Source organism: Perca flavescens, chromosome 21 (genome assembly GCF_004354835.1).
Source record: "Perca flavescens isolate YP-PL-M2 chromosome 21, PFLA_1.0, whole genome shotgun sequence".
Classification (NCBI taxonomy): Eukaryota; Metazoa; Chordata; class Actinopteri; order Perciformes; family Percidae; genus Perca; species Perca flavescens.
This window is the reverse complement of record NC_041351.1, coordinates 23,048,830-23,075,417: the sequence shown is the minus strand read 5'-3', so window position 1 is coordinate 23,075,417 and position 26,588 is coordinate 23,048,830. Positions and strand designations below refer to the sequence as shown.

General features: G+C 42.6%; 1 protein-coding gene across 1 annotated transcript in view; it reads right to left on the bottom strand.

The window, feature by feature from the left end:
- Nucleotides 1-26,588, bottom strand: part of cacna1g (calcium channel, voltage-dependent, T type, alpha 1G subunit) — a 370,250-nt gene that overhangs the window by 185,103 nt on the left and 158,559 nt on the right. Inside the window, exon 4 of the mRNA XM_028567497.1 lies at nucleotides 24,730-24,827. Coding sequence (XP_028423298.1) covers nucleotides 24,730-24,827 — 98 coding nt within the window. The remainder of the gene's footprint in view (nucleotides 1-24,729; nucleotides 24,828-26,588) is intronic.

Sequence of the window (26,588 nt, the reverse complement as noted above, 5' to 3'; positions counted from 1 at the left end):
TTGTACACAATATGTGGTCTGGCTCTTGACAAACAGAAGTGATCCACTATATTAGTTTGTCAGGAGGATGTGGTCTGCTGCTGGGAAGGTTTTTAGGAAAGTGAAGTTAACAAACTGCTACCAATAACGGAGCTAAAATCCAGTGGCTGATGGTATACCACAGCTCTTACTGGCTAACGACACTGGCTGATGACAGCATGTCATTCATGTCCCACTGTCATCTTGTTCAGCCTGTTCTCATGAACAATTCGTTAAAAAACCTATAAAAAGTTGAGCACTGTAATTCGTAAGCTTTCACTTTGTTTTTTGCTTTATGCGCCACATTGACGGCCGATGTATAAGAATGCAGCTGGCCGCGTAGGGACGGGTGGATGGGTGGGCGTTAAAACACAGGCCTTAGAAGCCAGGGAGCCACTTCCCGGTGTGAACTAAAGACTTTCCCCCAGGAAATGCGTGTTCTAATACACAGTCCCTCCAGATATCTGCGCAAAATATGCAGGGCTTGCATGATTTCATAATAATTGACTTTACTTCACAGAAGAGCAGCCGTTTTCCCCTGTTGCCATGGGAACGTTATGAAGTGACGTAATTACGTGACGTGAACATCATCAAAATTCAGGGTGTTGGGGGAATCACGTTTTTCTCTTATCCATAAACCGCAGTTTTTGCAAGTTCCCGCAATTTCATTGCATAAAATTGCATAAATATCTCGCATATTCCATCGCATTTTTTAAGAAAACGTGCTGCATAATCAAAGATTTTTGCCCGCAACAATCACAAAAAAACTCGTTGAACTAGTCGTTGTTTTGCCTAATCTTAACTTTCGTCGCAACAAAATGCTCATATTTTGTGGACTAAATTGAACCGTAATCTCTGCCGAAACGAGCGGCAGCTCGCGGCGCTCTGCACCCGGCTCATAGTCAGCCGGCTCATAGTCACCCATTTTCGGCTAAACACATCTACTAACTGCCGCTGATACTACCGAGCTGTGACGGAGGTCTGTAGCGGCTTAAACAACTAGCAACTGCAGCTCGGCGTCATGGAGCTCGTAGCCAGTCGGCGTCATGTGACCAGCCGGCGGTCTCCATATTCATAGGATATCATACATTTTGGTGTGCATTCATTTTCGTAGAGATATGATACGGACACACTGCTTTGCGCCAAGTCCCGCCCTAATGTGCTGTGATTTGCTGGCATGACTCTGCTGTGATTGGCCATCTACTGTACACTGGGTTGACCTGATCGCTGGTTGCTCAGCGCTAAGTCCCATGATTCGTTGCTGTGATTAGTCGTAGGTCCATACAACTGGGTCCAAAGGGATTTTGGTCCACTGTGTTGACAACGTCCCTTTGAAATTGAAAATGTTATCGTTCTATCGCACTACAGGCTGTTCACGTTACAGCGCTTTGCTTAGTTTAACATACTTCTATTTTAGGTATATAATATATGGTCTATTGGTGAAGTAGCAGTGAATACTTTGAGGGAGGGATACATTTTGGCACCACTGGGGCTAAAAATAATTCAACAGAGGCAGGGATATATAAAACAGAAAGGGGGAAATCCCATGCGTACCCCCCACCAGCAAATGGAACCGACAATGTAGTTACCTTCCAGCATAATGTTATGGCATAAGCTAGAGGTCCTACATGGTACCAAAGTACATACCAAAAACCAACAGTGACGATCTGTAATGAAGTGCTTATGAAAGGGCAAAGACACTCCATCAGTAACTAGAAGCCAGTCACTGCATTGTGTCAGTTGCGGGTGTGAACGTGGGAAACTGTATAAAAATAAGCAGGCCAGCTTCCCTGGATGAATAAAGGTTAAAAATACATTTTGGATAACACGCGAGAGTCCCGAGTCAAACGTCGAAGTACGGAGATTTGTTAGCGCGTCTGTGAGACTGTCAGCAGTACACCTACAGTTTGCTCGGAATTAACGCCACACTGAAGAGACCTTTTCATACAGTAAATCCCTGATTCTGTCAGCTCTGGACAGTGTTCCCTCAAGTTTATGACAACACACACACACACTTCCTGCCGCCCACACACCCCCTCTGCTAAATCTGGCCCTCGGCTGTTGCAGACTTGCTCTTACTTTCATCCACTGATTTTCTTTATTCTTTACTAGATCTATCTATCTATCTATCTATCTATCTATCTATCTATCTATCTATGTGTTGTTGCTATTGTGTAATATCTCTGATGTCTCTCTGTCTCTGTCTGCCAAGGGTGTAACTTTGGGTTCAACATTGGGAGGGTGTTGAGATCTCCACCTATCTAGCAACAAAACGTTTGTTTCAACATTAGGGGAAGGGGGGGCAAATTATAACCTGGTTGTCAGATAGTCCTTCCCCAGGAAATTTAATAATAATAATCAGTCACTACATTTCCTGCAGTCTGGTGAATTTTTTCTTCTGAACAATTTGTGCCTTTTCTGCATGCAAATATCTTTATCCATGTAAATATTATTATTATTATTATTATTATTATTATTATTATTAATGAATTAATCTGCTGTATTGTTTAAAATTTTCTGCAGGTTCAAAACCTACACGTGTTTCGGGATGATTTTTATTTTTTTTAGGAATAATCTCATCTTAAAGGTCCAATATGTAATATTTGTACTGTAATAAATCCAAAAATGACACCAATGCCTCATCAGATATTAAGGAAACATGTTAAACTGAAATTCTATCTTTTCTGACAACAATGCTAATTTCAATATTTTTCTTTTTGAAATTTACATTCCGTGACGGAATTTATGTTTATGTTTTGATCTGTGTGTTGTTATCAACGGCCCAGTTTGACAGGCAGGCCGGGTTGCCAGATATACCTGTAAAAACGTAAACCCAGCGCGCTACAGCTGTAACGTTAGTACAGCCATGAAAGCAGCAAACAAACCAACAGGATCAACGGAGATAGATTCTACATGACATAAAAAAAAGAAAACAACATGTTTCTAACAGTTGCGTGACCAGAGACGTAACAACCCCCTGGTAAATATTGGAGATGTACTGTATTTGAAAGATGGAGACAGCTTAGAGCCCAAAAGGACGCAGAGTTGGCTTATTTTCTCCTGAACAGGTAAGCATTAGCTCCACGCTAATTTATCACAGCTACTAGGGATGGGCATTTTTTGTCATTTCAACATTTGTGTACTCACATTGAATTATATAGCTAGAGTAACCGAGTTGGTTACTCGCAAAAACAATTGAGACATAGCCAGTAAACTGATCCCGACTGGTCCTGGCTAACGCCGCCATGCTAACGCTGCTAACTGTTGACGTTACCGGGAGGACCAGGCATGCAGCCCATGGCTGTTTACAGCGTGTAGCCTCTTCAGCGGCTGGAGCCGACAACGGTGAGTTATTTTAAGCCACGAGAGGGGGGCTGTAAATCGGAAAGAGGGGACTATGAGTTTGCAGTGTGTTTAGCGATTGTTGCCGTAATTCTAAGCCAATGAAGTGTGTTCCGTCGGCAAGGTAGTGGTATTTTTAGCGTTTCGTATTGTAATTCTAAGCCGAGGAAGTGTGCCTGACTGGCGTGTGGAGAGAACCGTGAGGTTGTTGTGTTTTTAGCGGTTCACACTGTAATTTTAAGCCGAAAAAGTGTGTCTGTTAGTTGGTTACAGAGCTCCACGTGAGCACGGGCTTTTATGACTGTCAATATAGCCAGCATCTAACGTTAGCTAATGGCTGTGCTGTGGAGTAATGTCTGGCTATGTGAGACTAGCATCTACCGTTAGCTACTCCGCTGTGCTGTGGAGTAATGTCTGGCTATGTGAGAAAAGCGTCCAGCTACATTGTTGTGAATGCTGCGGTCTCAGCCTGGCAACCCCCGTGAACTTCGAGTCTGGGCAGGAGGGGGCGGGGGAGACAACTCTCCAGTATTTTGAATTGGTAGTGCAGTAACTATTTTAACCGCTAGGTGCCAGTATTACACACAATATTACATATTGCACCTTTAACAACAAATATTTGCTTGCCACAGCAAAAACTCTTTGACTTCATTATACCGGCCATTTTTCTGCTTTCCGCACATGTCTCTCTTTCTCTCTCTCTGTACTGCCCAGCCGTAACCCTGCGAGTCGGGCATCAATAACGGGCATCCTTTTTTGTGATCAGGGGTTTTCTGGGTAATTGGAGAGGCCGGGACAGTCTCTCTCTGAGTGCCGGCAGAGCTCGTCTGCTGGGCTGACAGCCACCGAGGAACACGGGAGACAGATGGAAGGACACCGCCATGAATATTGCCACTGTTCATCACACCCCCAACCGGCACCGCCAGACACCGCCTACCAAGAGTCTGGGTCTGCCGAGGTTTCTTCCTAAAAGGGAGTTTTTCCTCGCCACTGTCGCAACAGCCACTGCTAATGCTTGCTCTTGGGGGAATTACTGGAATTGTTGGGGCTTTGGAAATTATAGACTGTGGTCTAGACCTACTCTATCTGTAAAGTGTCTCGAGATAACTCTTGTTATGATTTGATACTATAAATAAAGTTGAATTGAATTGAATTGGGGAGGAAAGCAGAGAGAGAGAGAGCGCGAGAGAGAGAGAGAGAGAGAGAGAGAGAGAGAGAGAGGGAAGCTGGAGAGACTTTGGAGCCAGACCCCTTTAGATCAACTCAAACATGCAAATCTTAGCATGCTAATGCTTGCTGCTTTAAATGAAACACATATTTACAGGGTGTTTCATTTTTGTTTTTACTCCGTCCACGTTCTCGCTTTGCCAGACCTTCCTCCACAGCGCTGCGGAGGAGGGTCTGGCTAGTCCACACAAAATTCCTGGATGGGAGAAAATGTGCTCTGGTTTATTGGCATTTCTTTAAACCAATCACAATCGTCATGGGCGGCGCTAAGATCCGGAAGTAGCCCCGGTGTCGCTGCAAAATAGCCTCGGGGAGGAACTCGTTTTGGTGGAACACCTTTACGTTGTAAGTTGTTTTAGTCGGGCAACAGATAACTCAGATTGGACAGCTGGAGCAGGTAACCATAGTCCTCATAAATACCCCGGAGTTTAAAATGCCAACACAAAGGAAGCGGAAGGTGACAGACATCCGGCAGAAAATTTCCGGCGGCACCTGAACAATCCCGGAAGTGGTACGTCGTGTACAGTACAGGCCAAAAGTTTGGACACACCTTCTCATTCAATGCATTTCCTTTTTATTTTCATGAGTATTTACATTGTAGATTCTCACTGAAGGCATCAAAACTATGAATGAACAAATATGGAATTATGTACTTAACAAAAAAGTGTGAAATAACTGAAAACATGTCTTACATTTTAGATTTTTCAAAGTAGCCACCCTTTGTTTTTTTATTAATAAGGGAAAAAATTCCAGTAATTAACCCTGACAAAGCACACCTGTGAAGTGAAAACCATTTCAGGTGACTACCTCATGAAGCTCATTGAGAGAACACCAAGGGTTTGCAGCGCTATCAAAAAAGCAAAGGGTGGCTACTTTGAGGAATCTAAAATATAAGACATGTTTTCAGTTATTTCACACTTTTTTGTTAAGTACATAATTCCACGTGTTCATTCATGATGCGTGATGCCTTCAGTGAGAATCTACAATGTAAATAATCATGAAAATGTGTGTCCAAACTTTTGGCCTTTCCTCTATATAGACTAGGTTTCAACTAAACTCTGGGAGTGGCACACCAAACTGCAAGAGAAACTTTTTCATATTCGTAGACAGATTCTGAAAAACATGTTTAAAAACTGCGACCATTATGTTTGGGTATCAAATGTTTAATTATGGAGCTAAATTTAGGACAGCTTAGCTTTCATACACTTTTCGTGCAGTTGAAATGAATAATTTTCTCCCTCCCGTGAGCAATTGTGACATTGATTGATTTTACATGAAAGATTGTCAAACTCCTTTGTAAGATATATGAGAAAATATGTGGCGGTAAGTGTTGTTCAGTGTTGTTCTGCATGGCTGCAGCTGTCACTTGTGGAAGCCACAGTTTAAAATGAAACACGTATTTACGGGGCATGTTCACACTTTTTTTAAATTCCACCCACGTTCCAACTCAACCGTGGTATCTGGGAGTGGCACACCAAACTGCATGAGGAACTTTTCATATTTGTGGTGGATTCATGAGGGTACACACTGAGACAAAGACTTTTGGTGTTGACAGATGGATTTGAAAAGATGGGAGGATTTTGCAGATTTGCTAAGATATGGAGAACAAATGAGGAGAAGACAGCAAGGAGACACGGGGGGGGGAGATAAAGGGAGGAGAGGAGCAAAGGTACTACTGAAGGACAGGAGAATGACTGACAGTGAAGGGGCATCCGTGGAATAACGTGCATGTGTCTTTCACAGCATCATCATCTCAAAGGGAACGATGTGAATATTAAAGTGAAAACACAGAATCTTTTGATTGGCATCCAACGCTCTTGAAAAACTATGTTTTCAAGTTATTTCAGTTACATATCTGCCACATTATGCACTGTCTGTAATACTCAATTACCAGCATGACATTGAAATATCTCTCCAAAGCGCTCGTAATAGCACTGTGAATAAGTTATTAAATGTTACAGCTCTGTTTACAAGGGAAACATCCAGTGCAGCGAGATATGTAAAACTAAAACTGTGAGTCGTTGCCTGTGGCCATTTGTTGCCACTTGCTCTTCGGTAGGACATCAGTATAACATAATTGCCCTATACTCACAAAGAGAGTAGGATTCTGATGTATTCAGCTGCTCGCCGCAGACGTGTGGAGGCTCGAGACTGTCTTACCCATAGACAGTATATAATGGACCAATAGACCCCGTTGCTCTGGACGGAGACCAGTGAAGGCTATTAGAAGCACTTTTCCGGTGATGGCCAGCTTTACTGCGCAGCCTCCAACTGAGAGAATGTGACGTGAGCAACGTGTCTGAAAGTTGTAAGTCTTCTGGTAGCTGTGCCAAGAGAAATCTCAATCATTCCCAATCTTACAGATACGGAGAGTGTAGGTATATGTAAGGAGATAACATAGAAACCGGCTAATTATTGATCACTAACATGCTAGTTAACATTAGTAATTAAACCTAAACAGCTCATGTAAGTCGAAACTGCCTGCAAGCTTATCCTGTACTATACGGTAATTCCTCTACTATGTGACACAATCGTTAGCCTATTTTTACAAAAACGTCTGTGTTTCTTTAGAACTAAACAACGGACAAATAGAGTCTTTGAACGCTTGAGATGTAAAGTTATTCGCAGTCAAGTGACGTAAAAAAAAAAATGGTGGTCAATGGAATGCGTACAAGAGGTGATGGCTTTGTAGCAACAAAATGGCGCCATAGATGGCTCGAGTTCTGAAGCGAAGCGTACCCCCTTGGTCTTACCCCAAAAAACGCTCCCATAGGTCGTTGGTTTCCAGCAGCAATAACAACACAAGCATAGCGGGGCCGCCCTCTAGTGGCTATAGTAATTAGGACAGGAGCAAAGCAGAAAGGAAGGTGACGAAGTATAACGCCCTATCTTCCACTGGGGCGCGTCTGCGCTGCGTTCGGCATGTGCCGCGGCCCCCGCGAGCAATCCTGACAATTCAAGTCGGTGCTCGATATTCCACCACCACGGCACGTCCCAGAAGCGCGCGTGAAGCGGGTCTCCACGCCACTCCGTGTGGATGGGTCAAACAAACACCTGATACCTTTCAGCCTGGAGACCCGGGGGCTGAGTCCCGTTCGAAAATAAAAGTAAACAGTCAGTTGTTTTAACTTTACGAATGTCACAAGTACAGTGATGTCTGATTTTAACCCAAACCACAATCTTTGTCTCAGTCATTTGGCGTCTAAACATAACCAAACCGTGACCGTTTCACAACGTTAAACGACGTGGGTAACACTTTATATTAAAAGGAATAATAATAAGTCCATACATACCGTACATACCGTTCTCATCTCCGTGCGTGTCGTAACTGTGTCTGACGCACCCACCGCTAGCCTCGTTTAGCACAGATGCTTGAGGTAACCTGCTCCATCTAGCCTACTGCTCCCAATAAGTGACAAAATAACGCCAATATTTTCCTATTTACATGTTGTGATTTGTATAGTCACAGCGTGTACAAATAACAAGGCCACATGAGACACAGTCGTCTTCTAACCGTATACATACTGGGAACTATATTCTCAGAAGGCGAAGCACTGCTACTTCTGCTACTTGGGCGGAGTGATATTACTTTGAGCAAACTCCAGACAGCAAAATTACGAATCCCATTATGGCCACGGAAACAGGAGGTGGGGGCAATCATATTTCAGGGGAGGGTGCCACCCTGTGCCCCGCTGTGCCCCCCTTCTGGCCCTGCCCCTGCCTGTGGGTCGTATTAGAGGGTGGGAAAAGATGACCCATATTATTGTATTGGTTTGGAGGGCTTGTTGGGAGTCTCATGCACTCTGACAGACTTGACTCGCTGCCCACAACAGCAACTTTCTCTCTAACTTTCTCTCTCTTTAGTCATTAATGAGCAGAACAAACAAACACACACACACACACACGCACACACACACACACATTAAGCAACAGCTCCTTCAAATGATTGCCCTCATAGTGTGAAGTGCTGAGCTGTTAGGATGCTGCTTAGCTGCGGCTGAGTTAGTGGCAGCAGCTGGGATTAGTGTCCGCAGCACACTAACTGGCTTGATACGCTGCGATCCAGAGTGGAGATATGTCTGCACAATGAGATTTTAATACCTAAAACTGCCCCGCACTGGTTTCCACACATCTGACAGTTGCAGCCAGGCAGTAAACGCCTCAGTAAACAACACTTATTGCCACCTATTTTCTCATGTATCATACAAAGGAGTTTGACAATCCTCTGAATCTTTGATGTAAAATCAATCGATGTCACAAAAAAAAAATGTTGTAAGAAAAATGTATAAAACTTAAGATGTCCTAAATTAATCTTCTTTTCAGTATACACTTCATACCTAAACATAACCAGCCAGTTTTATACACGTAATTGACGTTTGGTTAGGTTTTAGGAAACAAAACTACTTTGGTTAGGTTTAGGAGAAGATGGTCGTTTGGGTTAAAATAAGTATGTTTGTTACGTAAGTACGTGCTGTAGAACGTACCGTCACTGTGAAAAAGGCTACCTTTCTCCCTTTTCACTATAGCCTGGGTAAACCCTCACAAACTTCCAGCAAATTTGAGATTTGCTCTGCAAGTCAGTCTGGCGAAGAGCCCATTCAAACCCATTTCCAATGTCCCCAAAATTGAGGCATTAATCACAACTGCTGAGGCGGGCTTTACACAAATCACAACCGTTGAGGCGGGCTTTACGCGGCGACGATAGCGCAGCGATGGCGAGCAGCTTTTTGTTTACATTCAACATGACGGCTACCGAAGCGCAGCGTCACCCGGATCGTTGGTCTGATTGGTTGAAGGACTAGCCAATCGCGGCCAGAGGCATTTGAGCGGCGTCTGTTGGTGACGCCCCTATGGAAATGAACTGTCAGTGAACCATTCCCAGACCCACTCTCAGTTACAACTGAGAAGGGTCTGGTGTCAACCAGGCTATTTTCACTAGCCTCTGTTCCCAAAATGAACAATGTTTTGGGTATGCTTAATCTTTAATTTCTGTGTAATGTTTTAGTTTATTTGATAAATTATTATTTGACTACGGCCTGTTTTGTTTATGGGTTCATAGTATTTTGCTATGGTTCTGCCTGTGACGTGGGGGGGGGGGTAGATCAGCTGCTCACCAGCTTAATTAAGGAGAGTACATACGGGTGTGCCTGATTAGGCCCTGAAGGGATGGGCACTCCTAAGGTATGGAAGAATAGGTAAGATAGTTCTGCAGTGAATGACATTTTTATTATTTGTGGGTGCCTATTGTTGTGGGTGCACATATATGTATAACTAGTAATGTCAGCAGTAACTGATCTATCTAACTGTAATGGTATTTTCAGAACAAAGTGTTAATGTTGCTTTCTCAGGTTAGCTCACCCTCTAATCACCTGTGCAGGTGGTAGGTTCCAATTAGGTGAGGCTGAGTTAAAAGAGCTCCAGGAGAAGAAGTGACTTGGCAAAGGAGGTTAATGAAGTGGATCATTACAGGGTTCAGGAGTCATTTTATATACTGATGCATCTAAGCAGACGGATAAGAAAATGGGAATTGCGTATGATATTCCTCAATTGAACATTGAATCTGCTAAAAGAGTTAGTGGTGATTTGGCTGTATACACAGCAGAAATTATAGCAATATGGATGGCCTTGATGTGGGTAGAGAGCAATAGAACTAAGCAAGCTGTGATTGCTTCAGACTCCAGCTCAGCTTTGATAAGCCTTAAGTATCTTCAATCTGAGTCCAGACAGGACATAGTGTATGATATAATGCAACTAGCTAACAATCTGCTTAAGTCTGGTATTAGTACTACATTTATATGGGTACCAGCTTGGATAGGTGTAGGAGGTAATGAATTGGCAGATAAATGTGCGAAGAAAGCAGCAGAGAAGCCTGATATAGAGGTGGATATTAAATACAGTAAAGCTGAAGTCAAAGGTATAATTGAAGCTAAAATAAATGGAATAATAAATGGGATAATGAACCGTCTGGGAGACTTAAAGGATATAGAATACATGTATAGAATTAAAGGAAAGGTGGGGAAGAACAGGAATATATACAGAAGTAAGCAAAAAGAAGATGTGGTGTCCAGAATGAGGCTAGGACATACAGGATTAAAAAGAACATTATTCATAATGAAAAAGCATGTTGATGGAATTTGTGAATATTGCAATAGTCAAGAGACCATAGAGCATGTCATTATGTATTGTCCTAAATACCATCAAGCCAGACAAAGATTGATTTCACAACTTGGTGAAAACCAAGATGACATTAAATTTACATGATAGAATGCAATGAGAATCTGGTGAAATGAGTTTTTATTTCTGAAGATAACTGGGTTATTAAAAAGAATTTAAGAAAGGAGTAAGTTGACCTCTTGATCCACACTCCAGTACAGATGGTGGCGGTAATGCACCAAAAAGCTGGTTGCCAACCGCCATACAAAAGAAGAAGAAGATGATGAAAGGACTTGGCAGCTTGCTGTGGGTTGCTGTTTTGTTTAATTAGATTTTTGCCTCAGTTTTATTTAGTTTTTGTATTTCGGGGGGGGTGTTCAGTTTGAGTATTTTTATTTTTTGTGGTCAAACACCACAGTCTTTGCCCGTATCCAGCTTCCTGTTCGACTATCCACACTAACATTATGCCACGTTGCAAACATACAGTATATTGTCATTTTAATCCTGTGTAAGTTATTTTTCATAAATTGTATAATATACGTTTTGTTTGTTTTGCACTGTATGGTGAGCCACGTCTTAGACGATTTTCTATCATGTAAACAACAGGGCAGATCTTGAATTGTATTAATGAGAGACGGCGGTTGCAGCAGGGAGCAATTCAGACCGATGTATAAGGACATCAAATATTTGTGGTGGTAAAAGTGAGTTTTTCACGAGAACTAATTGTTATTTCGATGGTGTTTTTATAAATCAAGGCATCAAACAATCCATCAACTGGACGAGAGCCATATATGATGCGGGCAAACGGGAATATCATAAAAAGCACCTCTGTTTATCTCTGGGATAAGAGAATCAATCCTCTGAGCCTCTCCTGACCTGAATGGCGTGCTCATTCCAAGTGATCGACATTTCATATTCAATAACAATCATGTCCTCCGCCTGTGCGCCCTCTCCAACCTCACTGTGGGCGGCCACTCCATTTCAACATGGCTGGCAGGCGGGAGGCTGTGTGTGATCGGGGAGCCATCTGTTAGCAGGCAGATTAGGTCTGCTCCATTCTGCTCTCCTGTCCGGGTCTAGCACCGGCCTAGCCAGCTTTTGTAATCGGTGTACTGTGAACTAATGGGCTTTCTGAGTCAAGGGCCAGCGTACACCTGCGTCTCTTCTTATTTGCTTCGAGCGGATGGGAACTATCGCCGTGTCAGCGACTCCAAACCGCTAGACGTCCCCTGAAATGCGAACGTGCCTTTTGCATAAGCAAGCCATGTGACCCAAAGAAAGGAGTACATGCAGAAAAATGAAAACTGATGGAGACGGAGAACCCATCTGAACTCTTTTTGTTTTATTTGCCAGAATGAGTTTGCTTGTTTTTGTGTACAACAATTGTATGAAATAGAACAGGATCTGATCTCATTGGATCTGGGGCCTCTGCTTTAGCTCACTTCTACACATTTTTATTTAACGGTTTCTCTCTTCCTGCGCTTGAGAATGTTTAGAACCACAGCCGACCAATAGTACAATGCCAACAAACCCTAAGTGATACAATGGTATTCTCTAGGCCCAACTGATTAGAGTTTAGATTCTCTGCCCGAGCCGATATGTCCTGCCATGATCCTCGGGCTGGGCCGGGCACTTCATCATGCGTTTGTGTGTTGTTTTTTTTTAATCATTACGTTACTTTATTAGCCTAATTGGGTGGGGAGAAAGCTATGCCTCTCGAGCTTCTCCCATAGTTCTGGCTATATGTCTTGCACTGACTTGAGTGTGAGGTACACTGTGCTAAATCGTGTCTCCCCCATCTGTAGCACTGTCTTCGATAATTGCGCAACCAGGCCAGATTGTTTGTTTCAGATATCTCACGAGTCCTTTAGCAGCAGATATGGTCTCTCCTATATCCGGCGCATTGTCTGCCAGTGCGTCGGCATGCAGACCGTGGCGAAGGACCGCATTAATTAGGTGATCGAGACCAGAAAGTCTCCTATATGGTTGCAGGGCTTTGATTATGTTGCTTCCTTGATCTGTTACCCACAAGTAAAAGGAATTGTAGTTGAGAACGTCAGTTATAACGGCCCACGTATTAAAAAATTGTCGGGTTTAAATGGGTTTCGGGCTCATAATTACGGTTAATGTGTCGGGTAGGGTCGGGCTTGATTTTATTTTTTTTTATTTTTTTTGGGCCTGATCTATGCTTTAAAACGAATTCCTAAATTACAGACACGCAATCCCCAACTTCAAAAATAACTGTCTGGTGATGCCGCACTGTGGCCACTTTTAAACACATTGATGTTAACATGTGCCCGCGGTGGCAGTTTTAATCATGTGACCGTTCAACATAACCAGTCTCAGTTTTAAACATGTAGTTAACGTTGTGAAGAAGAAATAGTTAAGTTCAGTCGACAAAAAATACTCGGGCGTTGGCTTAAAATGAGTCACGAAAACTACTGAAACTAGGAGGTAACTGCGTTACGGACTAAGGTCCGTAAAAGTCGGTCGATATCAAGACGTGACGATGGACAAGAACGCCGGCCTCCTGAGTGAAAGTCCTCCGTTTGTTTGACCCATCCATCACCCCATCCTGCCTCCTTATGCAGAATTTAACGGTCCTATACTTTGTCCCACTCACACAGCCGGGGACGATTGCTACGGCCGTAAGAGGCCGCGGCTTGCTAAATAAGAGGTCGACGTTTGACGGACGCCAATCTTCTTGTTTGTACGGACACGTTTTAGAAAATGTTCTATGCGGGCTTGTCTGAAAAGATCCCTGATTTCCGTTTCGTCAAAATCCCTCTTGTACTAAATATTATTCTCGCAAAAGATTGACCATTGTTATGCCTTTTTATACTTTTTACACATCAAGTCGCTGAAAGCAGAACCTACAGCTGTTTTAACGCCCATCTCTTGAACTGAAAATGAATTTGCACCGAAAATACAAATAACACTAAATCTTTTCCCCTCTTTTTAAGCAACAAAATATCACTCACATGCCAAAAGGGGTGTAACAACATCTTTTGTTGTTACACCCCTCTTGGCATGTTTTTTTTTTCGCAGCAGAAGGATTGACAGCGAAGAGCGTGGAAAAACGCTGTGATATTCTTTGCTTATGGCAGACCTCTTCCTCCTTTGAACTCCTTCTAACCTTATCAGCGTTTTTATTTCCTCTGCTCCACTCACAAACAAGGAGCCTCTGGATTAAAGGCATCCCCTGACTCCTCTGGGCTCTCCCTATCGGCCTCACATCACAATAGAAGAGCAGAAGTCAAGGGTGGGTGACTCATAGGCTTTGTGAAGAATAGAAGCTAGAAAGTTCTTGCCAGCTCTTGAATTACAGTAATGAGGCTCGGCAAACAATGTGCAGAGGGGGGAGGAGGGCATGAGCATGCGGTGAAGGGGGGGGTCGATGATGCTGTGTTGTTGTTGTTGCCTTGGGGGCTTATCTGGGTAGAAGTACACGCCGTATGCATGAACCAGGTGCTGTTCAAACATACGTGGAGAACAGGATGACCCACTCTGTGTTACTGATGCATGAAAATAACAGCACACGTGTCTGCATTGCAGGTCTGTTTGCATGTAAGTGTGTAGGGGTGGGAGGGAAAAACTAAAATCAAATGTATTGTATCGTTTTAAAATCTATTATTTCCCCTAGATTTGATATTTAAAGTGTGTGGGTGTGTGTGTGTGTATATATATATATATATATATATATAATGTGTGTATTATTCAACTTTTGTTTTTGTTAAAGAAGGAAAAGAAAAGGATATACTCGATACCATCGATACCACCAATATTTCTAGAATCGCAATGAATGAAAATCGTAATATAAAGCAAATCGGCACCCATGTATAGTGAAATAATCAAATCGGGACAAAAGCATATCATCCCAGCACTGTGTGTGTGTGTGTGTGTGTGTGTGTGTGTCACATCAACTCAGAGGGGTGGAGTATGTTTATCCAGACATGCCACCTTAACTCTTCATCCTGATCCAGTGTATTCTCCTTCTTTAAATAGTTACCAATGACTCGTTGCGTCCCTTAAAGGGGTAATTCAGTGATAAGAGTTGGGGGACTCACAGATAAGGCTGCAGATTAATCGATTATTTGTCAACTATTAAATTAATCATCAACTATTTTGATAATCGATTTATCGGTTTGAGTAATTTTTTTAATGAAAAAACAAAGTCAAATTGTGAACACTTTCTAATTTCTTCACTCATCTGTGACTGTAAACTGAATATCTTTGAGTTGTGGACAAAACAAGAGATTTGAGGATGTTATCTTGGGCTTTGGGAAACATCAATCGACATGTCATAGACCAAACAACTAATCGATTAATCTAGAATATAATCGACAGATTACTCGACAATGAAACTAATTGTTACTCACACGTAGAGTTCTGCTACCTGTCCCAATCTGGGCAAAACCTGACTCGGTACCGGGCTTAGGGCTGGGTTTGGGTAATTTAGTAGCTTTGTTTTAGTGTAATTCTTAAGACATTTCTCAATGCCCAGTTGGAAGAAGGAAGGACAAAGACAATGAAGCCAATGCGTAGCATTTTCCCGGTCGGCTTACAGTCAGCATTGGGTAAAATTATAATAGAAATACAACTTTTGAGTTGGGTTTGGATGTCAAATTTGGCAGTTGGGTTCAGTCGGGTTAAGACAAAAAACAGGATAAAAAATGGTCAACCAGAGTCACAGAGGGTGAACAATATTGACTTTTAGTCAATAGTACTGTATGTGTCCAAAAGGGCTAAAAATCCATATTTATTGTAACTGCTGTGTTTGTGCGGCAGGCTTTCTGACATGGAGTCGCCAAAGCCCAAGCCAAGATAACCCTAATGACATCATCAGGGATTATCTCTCAGAAGCCACAGGATGATTCTCCCCTACAGCTACAAAAGACAATATGACTACATAGTATATGACTGTTTTCTTAGGCTGAGAGGTATTCCCCATGTCTGCTAAACTGACCTGTAGAGTAAGTGTAAAATCGTTGGAGTTCCTCTTTAATTCCAGTTGGTCTTGGCATTAAGGAACTGATGCTAACCAGGTTAAAAAATAAAAAAATAAAAAATACATGAACCCACGCCAGCAGCATTAATGAATTGCAAATTCAGACTGGCTGGCATTGCCACCAAACCAGGCGCTTTGGCAGGTGAGCAACCATCATCCTGAGACCCTTTTCTACTCCAAAAATATGTTTGACTCGAAGAAAAAAAAAAAATAGCGTCTGCTAGATAGTGAAATAAATGTGTCACTTTAGCCTGAGTATAATAGTTATTTTTCTTTTCTGTGTATAACAATGACACTTTTTTTACTTTTACGAAAAATTACATTTCAGCATTTTAAAGTCAGCATTCTAGGTTTAAGTGCCTTGAGGCCTGACAGTGAAACCCATTAAAGCAGCTCCTCACTTCTCTTTGCATATTGCAGGAGCAGAATCAAGGAAGCATTTGCTGACAATAGATTCTAAATGTTAAAGTATGCAGTTATTTAATACTTAGCAGAAGCACACTTTGCTTTGAAAAAGAAAAAAAACTAGCGATTTGGGGTTTCTCAATAATTTAGCCAATCTAGATTTAGGATTTTTCTTTCCTCTTGGCTGTTTCCATGTACTAGATATACTCATCCTAAATGAAAGCTCAAAATACAACCTCAGCATAGCGCCATATCTGTTTCCACGCCATAAGCAAATGTTACCCAGGAACACATACTCTACCCTGGACACACTTGTGGTCAGCCGATCCCTTTGAATATTAAGACCCATTCTGAGGCAAGCCACAAGTTGTCATATCTACCTTGATGTAGCCAATGACAGGCCTGGTACAAGGTTCCTGCGGGCCGGTAGAGGATGTGAGGGTAATAGGCAATTAGGTGGCGGACAGGGGCTTGTGATGTGGGGGTGACACAGCCTGAGACTTCTGGCTTTGTTGGCAGCAGGTGGATGAAGCCTGCAACATGGAGCTGTCACTTGCACTGGCAGGAGTTCCATGTTAGTGCATCAATCAATGCCAGAGCCCAGGAAGTGGACACCAGCCCAGGTACAATGTGACCATTAATACCAGTGTGTGTGTGTGTGTGTGTGTGTGTGTGTGTGTGTGTGTGTGTGTGTGTGTGTGTGTGTGTGTGTGTGTGTGTGTGTTCTTGTTTAACTATATTCGTGGGGTCCAAAGAAAGGGTCCAGTATACTTGTGGGGTCCGGACAGTTTTGTGGGACCAAAATGCTGGACCCCACAACTTTAAAGACTTGGTTTTAGGATTAGGGTTAGAATTAGGTTAGGGTTAGGGTAAGGGTTAAGGTTAGGCATTTAGTTGTGATGGTTAAGATTAGGGTAAGAGTCTAGGGAATGCATTATGTCAATGATGGGTCCCCACAAAGAGTGCAATGCACTGTCTGTGTGTAAGATAATCTGTAGCCTTCCATTCTAGTCTTAAGGTAAGAGGTAAGAGATCGAGAGAAAAAAGCAATGTGGGACTGTAGACAGTGAGGCAGAGGATTGTGAGTACTAACAGTTGATACATCTGCTGATCCAGGTTCACATGGCTTACATTCTAGGCAGCAGTGGACAATTATCAACAAGAAAGTTGACTAAGAGGTTGGAGATGGAAAGTTTACGCTAGAGCACTGCGCTGGACTGTTCTCTTAACGTTTTCTCCCGTCCCACGTTATTGTACTGTATAGTATTAAAAATATGCATACCCGTCGATTAATAACTAGCGAAATTATCTTCTAGTTGTAATATTTCAAGAAAAAAATCCACCTGCCCTAAAGTCTGCTGTGCGTCATGTTATTGCTTTGCTGACAAGACAGTTTCTCATTCAGACCGTCTGTGAGACAACGATCCCCATTTTGGGGGTCTGATCTCTGGATGAGACAAAGTTTAAGGAAGTGGCTGAACGCTGCTCTTCATCGGGGGTGGAAAACCCAAACTACAGCAGAAATACATAGAGCATGGATGCAGCGCAACACCACCGCCACAGCATGGCTGCAGCAGACCACGTCCATTATTATTATTATTATTATTATTATTATTATTATTATTATTATTATTATTAGCTTCAAGCTATGGACCTTTTTCACAGCAGACATTTTGACTTGTCATAGTAGGAAAAGCACAGCTGAAATTGATAACCTTAATGATGGCTCAATTCCATCAAGTGTCCCAGTAAGCTATTTCAGTGAGTCAGCATGCACAACACCAGGGCCTCTCCTAAGTGGGACACAGCCATCATTAAAGGTTTTGAATATACCTGTGCTTTTCCTACTATGACATGTCAACATGTCTGCCGTGAAAAAGGTCTATAGTGCATAGTTTCTGTCTCCCCCATGTGGATTTGTAAGTAATGACAACAAAACCTTCGGCGCATCCATGATACAAGCCTTACGTGATTACGCCACCATGCCCACCCCTCCTCCACACAGTTGCTAGTAGCCAAGGAGGACACAGAGGATTAAAAACACATGATGGACTCTTCAGAAGAGGTAATTATCTTCACTAGATTTTTTGCGCCGTTGCCGGACGACACCAGTTTCTGAGCTGAAGCCATACTGAGAAATCCAGAGAGAGTTGCGTGGAGCTGATAGTCTTAAGTAGCTTTGTAGCAACTCATTTGGCGATGGCTTGAATGTAACGGACGTTCATTAATATCAGAAAGTTACGCGCTAAAGCTTAAAAGCTGCATTGACCACTGAAGCCGAACACGACGAGAAGAGGAGGGTGGGCAATGGGCGACTGTGGGGGCGAGCTTTGGGCTGGCCACCTAATCAGAAGTTAGAAACGGTACTGGTATTATCTGTGCTATTTATTTATTTTTTCTTTTGATTGGGTGGGCAAGACACCCGTTTGGGTGGGCTGAACCCACCCCTGCCTCTTAGCTACTGCCGTCCTTGTCTGCCGTACATGCAGATGAACAGCGCCAGTATCCGGAGTTCCACGTTTACCAGCCGGTAAATCTCCACTGGATGACTTGCTTCAGAAGAGTTGAAAATGTGTAACTTTCCTTCTTTAGCGTTTAGCTTAGCGAAGCGCCATTTAACCCATAAACAACGTTGGCTTGGCCGCGTCATCCTCCCTCGCACAAAACCTCTCGTCAAAAATCGTTCAATCACATTCGGTTGCAAAAAAAAACGAAGATGGAGATGCTCGTATTTGCCAAACGTCAGGCATTAAAACAGCAGCCCACAAACCAATGGGTGACATCACGAATGCTATGTCCACTAATTCTATGTCTATGATTTTAACGCACTGTAACGGATTTGATGTAAGCCCCTATTGATTAGATCCCTCAGGTTAACACAGGAGAAAGGGGGCGGGGCCGAGAGCCCCAGGAAGGAAGAGAGGAAGTAGAATATTGTTAAAAACATTTTTTGCCTGTTGTTCAACTGGATACTCTGAAGCTATTAACAGCCAGTTACAGCACTGATCAGGAGGCAGCCAGAAGTGGAAGAAGATTTATATAAAAAAGGGTATTGTTCAGGAACCTGTATCAAATTCACATATTGGTATTGGTATCAGTTTTGGCATTTTTTTAACCCAGCCCTAGGAATGATTACAGCGAACAATAACACAATGTGCATATGGACAGGTGCCAATTGGATATATGTGAACCTATTAGCACAGAGGAACTCTGGGAATTACAAGCACAGAAAGATCCTAGATAAATCTATCTCTATGTGTGTGTAATATAGGGCAACAAGCACTTTAAAAGTATGACTCACCGCTGATACAACTGTGAATTTGTGGATCTTGTCACATTGTATTTTGCGACATCTATGTCCTCCCTATTCTGTACCTCTTTTGTAATGTCACTGCGCCAATTACGCGGGCCAAATTCCTTCGCACTTGCCGAAATTTAAAAAGGGCAAACTGTAGCTTTTCCCTTTCTTTCTGTCTTAATCCAACAACTGCTTAATAATGGAAGAGGTTAAAAAAAATGAATGAATCCAGTGTAGGAAATGAATTCAAAGCATCCAAGAAGTAGAGCACCCGTGTATTCAAATTCAGTTGAGCGTGCCTCGAAATAGGCAGAGCTCCGCAATAAACATCCCCATCCAGAGTCATGGCGAATGCTGCAAGCGTCTCTGCAGGACTTGATTAGGCTGGAGAAGGGATAAAGGGGGCCGTTTTGGGACCCCCCCCCTTCTCCTCCACCACCATCACCACCATGCCACCCAATGACATTTTCACCGCAGGGCCAGAACCAGACCAAATCATCCACACATTAACGACGCTATTAGTCTTGTGATTAGGATGAGGAATTGTCGGATGCCTAATGAGCGAGTCTGTGTGCTCTCTGAGAGTGTGTGTGTGTGTGTGTGTGTGTGTGTGTGTGTGTGTGTGTGTGTGGGGGGGGCTAATGAGCAGCACTGGACCCCTACAACAGCCTTGATTGACAAGTGGGTGAGATTCCAGAAGAGGTTTGGGAGTGTCATCAGTAGAGTGATAGGAGGTTGATGTCCATTCATGCACCCACGCGGGGTAACCACCGCTCCATGTACACTAGGGCTGTGCAATGAATTCAAATTTGAATTGCAATTACGATTTTGGCTCCTAATGACCACAAAACCAAAACAATTTTGCACGTTAGGTTTTGCAAGTAAACTCTTATTGTTCTATATTCTCTATTTTGCCTTGTGTTGGAGAACGGAACAAAAGTGTTCAAATGGGAAAAGTATTAAGGGAAATGTCACACTTCTAGGTGCTTTCGCTGTTGAACTGTTTCAGTTTTTCAGTTTTTCAGTTTTTTTTAAGTTCAATAATTGCAACATCTTTCCAAAAGTCAATAAGTTATCCTGTTATATAATCATGATTTCAATATTGACCCAAATAATCGTGATTATGATTGTTTCCATAATCTAGCAGCCCCTAATGTACACACACACACACGCACGCATGCACGCACGCTCGCACACACACACACACACACACTCTAACACATACATCCATGGGATCATTGCTCAGTTTGCCTGCAATCTTCTCTGAGCAATTGAGGGAGCTAATGACATAATTACGGTCTGTATTTAAATGAAAGAAATGCAGGGGGTAGAGGTGAGAGGGAACAGACAGAATGGACTGCTGGGTGGGTATAAAAATGCTTATGATTTAATTAAACATTAATGTGTGCACTGGAAAATTCAATCTGTGCTAATTAAACTCTAATGGAGACTGATGGAAGAAAAGAGTAGTAGAATATGGAACTTTTTTGAGGGTGTGTGTGTGTAGAAGAAAGGGAGAGGCAGGATGACAGATGGAGCTAGCGTATCAGGGAGTTGTGTGTTTGCGTCGCAATGAGGGAGCGAGTGATAGTCCGCGTGTGTGAGTGTGGCGACGCACCGCGGCTCTTTCATACAAATCGTGCAGTTGGGAAACTGCATTTAAATCTGCGTGAGTCCAAAGATGTCTGGCTGGGGAAAGCCAAAACACAGAGACACAGTCTAAGCAGCATACCAACTGTGGATCGGCTTGTCCCTGACCTACATTCCACTGCTGTGTAGGATTTCAATCCACCTGCATGATCGGCAGTTATATAAAGTAGCACGACAGCTGAGCGGAAGTCCAATATGTTAAGATAAGGTAAATTCATACAGCTAATACCTCCTGCAACCAAGCCCTATTAATCATTTGAAGCAAGATATGACTGGTCATTGTGATAAGTTATTACAAAGTTTCAGCTTTTAGATAAGCCCTTATGAAGGTAAAAACTGTGACTTGTGTTTTCATTTCTGCACTGACTTAGTATGTAAGGATACAGATATGGGCTCTTTCATGGCAAGATGTGACTGTCTATGTTTGAATTAGATGTTAATTCTCTGATATTTAAGGTCTATTGCAGAAGTCAGTTTGTGCACATGAAAGCCAAGAGACACGTCACTTTTTACTGCCACCTGTCACTGTGTTGGTTTTGCCAGTTCACAAGATCTTTTTGGCGAATAAACTGAGGCAAGGATTTTCTTTAACTAGGAACAAAGTGTGAAGACAGTGTGCTTCTGACAAGAAGGTGCATATGGAAGCCCTGAGAGGAAAGTAGTGCAATTTTGTCTGATCTAACTAGTTTTGCCAGAGATCATTTTTCAAAGTTCTTTTTTTTTTTTCCACAAAAAAAACATTTGGCAGGTGATATTATTCCCCTGTTTTTACAGATGAAAAAAGCATGGGAAAAAAGTTTGGTTACACTTTACGTGAAGGTATCTACATAAGAGTAACACGACACTGTCATGAACGTGTCATAAACATTATAAACAAGTCATAAAGGTTTATGACATAACGCTTCTGTCATCAAGTGTCATTCAGTTTTAGTTAGGGTTAGGGGTTAGAGTTCATGTGTTCATGACAGTGTCATATCACTCTTATGTAGATACCTACAAGTGAAGTGTTACCAAAAGTTTTTGGTCAAAACGTTATTCCCCCACACCTGTTTCTAACAGAGTAGAAGAAGTAGGGGCTGCTAACTGAAAACTAAACAAGTCGCTTTGACCATCTTACCCATCTACGGGAGAAAAATGGAGAGAGGTCTTCAGGAATTTTGTTCAATTGGGCAAGTCTTAATTCTTCATTCATGTTAGCTAGTATTGGCCATGTTTCTGTCCAGAGACAAAGCTAAATACATTCAGGCTAATATCCCGGGAAGATGCCGACAGTGGAAACGGCTGGTCACTCATGTCAGTTAAATGTTTGCTACGTAAGAACTTATTCAGCAAAGGCACTCTTTTGAGGAAGTTTTATCAAATTTAGCTGTTTTCAACTTTCCTACAGCATTTCTAATGCAATACTTCAAAATGCATCCAAAATATGTGAATGGAAATACGGCTATTATGTCTTGTGATTGGGCCAAAGTGGATGCACATATACAGAAACTGACAAGGGGCGCACACACACACACACACACAGTGAAGTAGTCTCGCAGTCTGCAACCGATGTCACATGCTGTACGCGTACAACCGCTAATAACTATGTGGTTAAGTTCCATGACACTACCGATGATCCCACACCAGAAAATATATCCTCACATTGTGTAATAAGTGGTCTGCTCCGGATTAAAATGCAATTCAGTCCAGATTGAGTGTGTAGCACACACACATTAGCTCTGGCAACTCCTGTCCTTTGATCCACTATCCAAAATCATATAATGTTGGATGACTATATAAGCCTTTGTCCATTTTGATGATGAAAACAAAGCAGTTTGGAAAAGGCTGCCAGCTAAGTGGCTCACACTATAGGAAGACCTCAAGACTGGATCAGATTTAAATCTTACACACCAAACATTTGCATTTGTTGTGCAGAGTAAGAGATTAAACATCGGAGCCTCACACACTACCAGATAGTCTGTGTTATCACGTCAAACTTGTACTGCCGTCGCTCACACTGTAGCCTGGATCAACGGAGGTATATTCCCCCTCACTTTCCGCTCTCTGTGTGTTGCTGTTCTCAAACTTCGAGCTAGCAAGCTACACGTTGCAAATGGAAAGTTTTGAAGAGAAATTGGATTTTTCATCAAGGCAGGCCTGCTCGGTTCTTTGGGTGAATGATTGTAAAGATCTATAGAGGATATGTTTACGCCATTTACTCTCTAACTGGGATATTTTGGGACTGATTGTTGGGATTGCTGTGGACAAAGTACACCCGACGGTACACTGGTAAGAGCAAATTACGTAAACATGTGTCCAGCTAATTTATATAGCTCTACTTACATTGTGTGTGAACAGTTATCTTCATTTAAAGGTCCCATGGCATGAAAATTTCACTTCATCAGGTTTTTTAACATTAATATGCGTTCCCCCAGCCTGCCTATGGTCCCCCAGTGGCTAGAAATGGTGATAGGTGTAAACCGAGCCCTGGGTATTCTGCTCTGCCTTTGAGAAAATGAAAGCTCAGATGGGCCGATCTGGAATCTTCTCCTTATGAAGTCAGGTGGGCCAATCTGGAATATTCCCTTTATGACATCATAAGGGGAAAGTTTACCTCCCCTTTCTCTGCTTTGCCCGCCCAGAGAATTTGGCCCACCCATGAGAATGAGAGAGACATCAAGGCTTGCAAACAAGCAAAGTGGCAGTTGGTCAAGGCCACACCCCCACCCTCCACCTTGCCCCCCCCCCTCTCTCCTCCTCAATAGCTACAGAAACAGAAATGGCACATACTAAGGAAAGCTCATTGTGGGACTGGCTCTAGTGGCTGTAGTTCTGCACCAAGGCTGAATTTCAGGAAAGAGACTTCAGATACAGTATTAGGGGACCAGTAAGGCCTATATAAAAGAGACTTCAGATACAGTATTAGGGGACCACTAAGGTCTATATAAAAGAGACTTCAGATACAGTATTAGGGGACCACTAAGGCCTATATAAAAGAGACTTCAGATACAGTATTAGGGGACCACTAAGGTCTATATAAAAGAGACTTCAGATACAGTATTAGGGGACCACTAAGGTCTATATAAAAGAGACTTCAGATACAGTATTAGGGGACCACTAAGGCCTATATAAAAGAGAATTCAGATACAGTATTAGGGGACCACTAAGGGCTATATAAAAGAGACTTCAGATACAGTATTAGGGGACCACTAAGGGCTAAAAAGCATCCAAAGAGCACCATGTCATAGGACCTTTAATATTGTATGTGGCATTTGTATTGTGTTCCTTCCCGACACCATTTGGCAGAGCCATTGTTGCTGCGTCCGAAGACAATTGTGAAAGATTAAAAGAAGTGCAAACAACCCAGAGCATTTTATTCTCCTGTTACAGAATGCATCTGGGGTGTAGCCAAATCTTCCTCCACAGCGCTGTGGAGATCTGGCAATGCGAGACTTCTCACAGTGACGTAAGGCAATGGTCGGCCTAAAAGTTCTACACAGTGTCCGTATCTTTAGCAGCTTGGCTTTAGTTTACGATCAAAGAAATGTCTCCAGAGGAAGCCGCAAGCGTTGTGATTTTGTGAGTGTTCTGGGATCCAGAGTCTGGTTAAGGACATGAAGTGTGAGAGGCCAGTTAGGTCTGCACTCACTTGGCACTCGGTTGATGGCTCTCAGTGGTCTCAGCACGCGAACCGTCCTCACCGCTGAAAAACTGACGTTCTGCAAGTTGAGGGAGTACTCCAACATCCTGCAACATGTGGAGAGAAAGATGTGTAAGTACAGCGATAACAAAACCCAAATACTTTATTTGCTATCACAGCTCCCACTGCAGAGCCTGCTTCATCATCTGGTAATAAAAACACAGAAAATGCAAGGGCAATATTATGTAGCCAATTATATATTGCATGTATTACATGCTCTCCCACTCTCTCAAGTGGTAATTAATCCTCTAATGTCCTGAATCCCATTTACATTCTTGCCTTTAGAGATGGCTGCAGTACATGTGTTCTGGCAAACAATATGCTTTCATTCCAACTGCAGCTAATGGACCAGCAAGTTAAAAAAAAGCCTTGACACACAAACTGCAGCGTGTGTGTGTGTTTGTGCTTGTATATGGAGCGCAGCCTACACGCAATGTTTGCACGCCTGACAAACACACGCATATATTCACATGCACCCTCGCACAATCAACCTTCAAAGGCGCAAACGGCACACAGTGTCCCCTTTTAGACGTCAAGAGCGGGTGAATTGCTCATCATTGAGAAGATAATGTGGCGTCCACGGTACATAAAAGAGCAGCATCAGATCAAGTCCGCTTGCAACCTTGGGACGGCACACTCTTAACACACTCCAGCAGCTCTTTACAGGCTCTTTCTGGCTGTGATGGGAGGTTAGAAGGACAGCGCTAGCAAAGAGAAACTGTGGAATGCTTGAAAAAAAAATGTCTTCTTGATCAGAGTTTATCGTCATCTCGTCTCCCACTCACTCTCTCTCTGTGTGTGTGTGTGTGTGTGTGTGTCTGTCTGCATGTGTGTGTGAAGCAGATGCTGAGCACATGTGCAGCTTGAAGGGGCGTGCAGATGAAGGAATTCCCTCCTCGCACTGGCTCCAAGTCTGTCTGTCGGACAAATTTGCAACACGTCGGACGGTGTGTGTGTGTGTGTGTGTGTGTGTGTGTGTGTGCCCTGCCTGTTGGTCACCTGAAGTGCAAGAAACTCCCTTAATTAATGTGTGTGTTTGAGATGTCCCAGTACGAGCCTTTTCTGATTTGTTACACCAAAGCAGTATTTAACACACACACACACACACACACACACACACACACACACAAACAGTACCATGAGCTTGACAGATGGCCTGTGAGCCACAGAGACAAGGTAAATGAGTAAACAGTTAACGGAACGGCACAGAGACGCCATCCCATCACCAGCTGAGACACCGTATCTGGTAGTCCCTGGGAACGGCAGCAGCTGTGTAATGTTCTGTAATGGCCGCCGTGGACACTCGGGTCAAAAGGAATCAAGTGGCACTTTTATGAAAGAGTGACTTGCAACTTTTAGAGTTTATGGTTGCAATGGCGCTGCGCTAAGCTGAACCCTTGTGTTGTCTTCCCGTCGACTATGAACTTGTTGTCCATCCAGGTCAAAAGTGAATTGGAATTTATGGTGCATTTTCCAGCGTTTTTGGCTCTTTTTGTATGCTTTTGACACTTAAAAAAAAGTTTTTGTCACTTTTTTCAATGTTTTATTTTTAAATTCATGGTCAGTAAACCTAATTTATATGACATAATACCTAATTTTTGAGTTTAAAAACAGAAATTATGAATCATTTTCACTAGTAGCTAATATCAAAATATTAAGGTGAATTACAGACTGGTTTATGTCAAAGTTTAGTCAGGATACTGTTTTAAAACCATTTAAACATGTTTATAAAATTGAATAAAACACCCAAAATTTAATGAAAGTAATCATTAATTTTACCTGCAAAGATTGTTGTATGGGTTCCATAC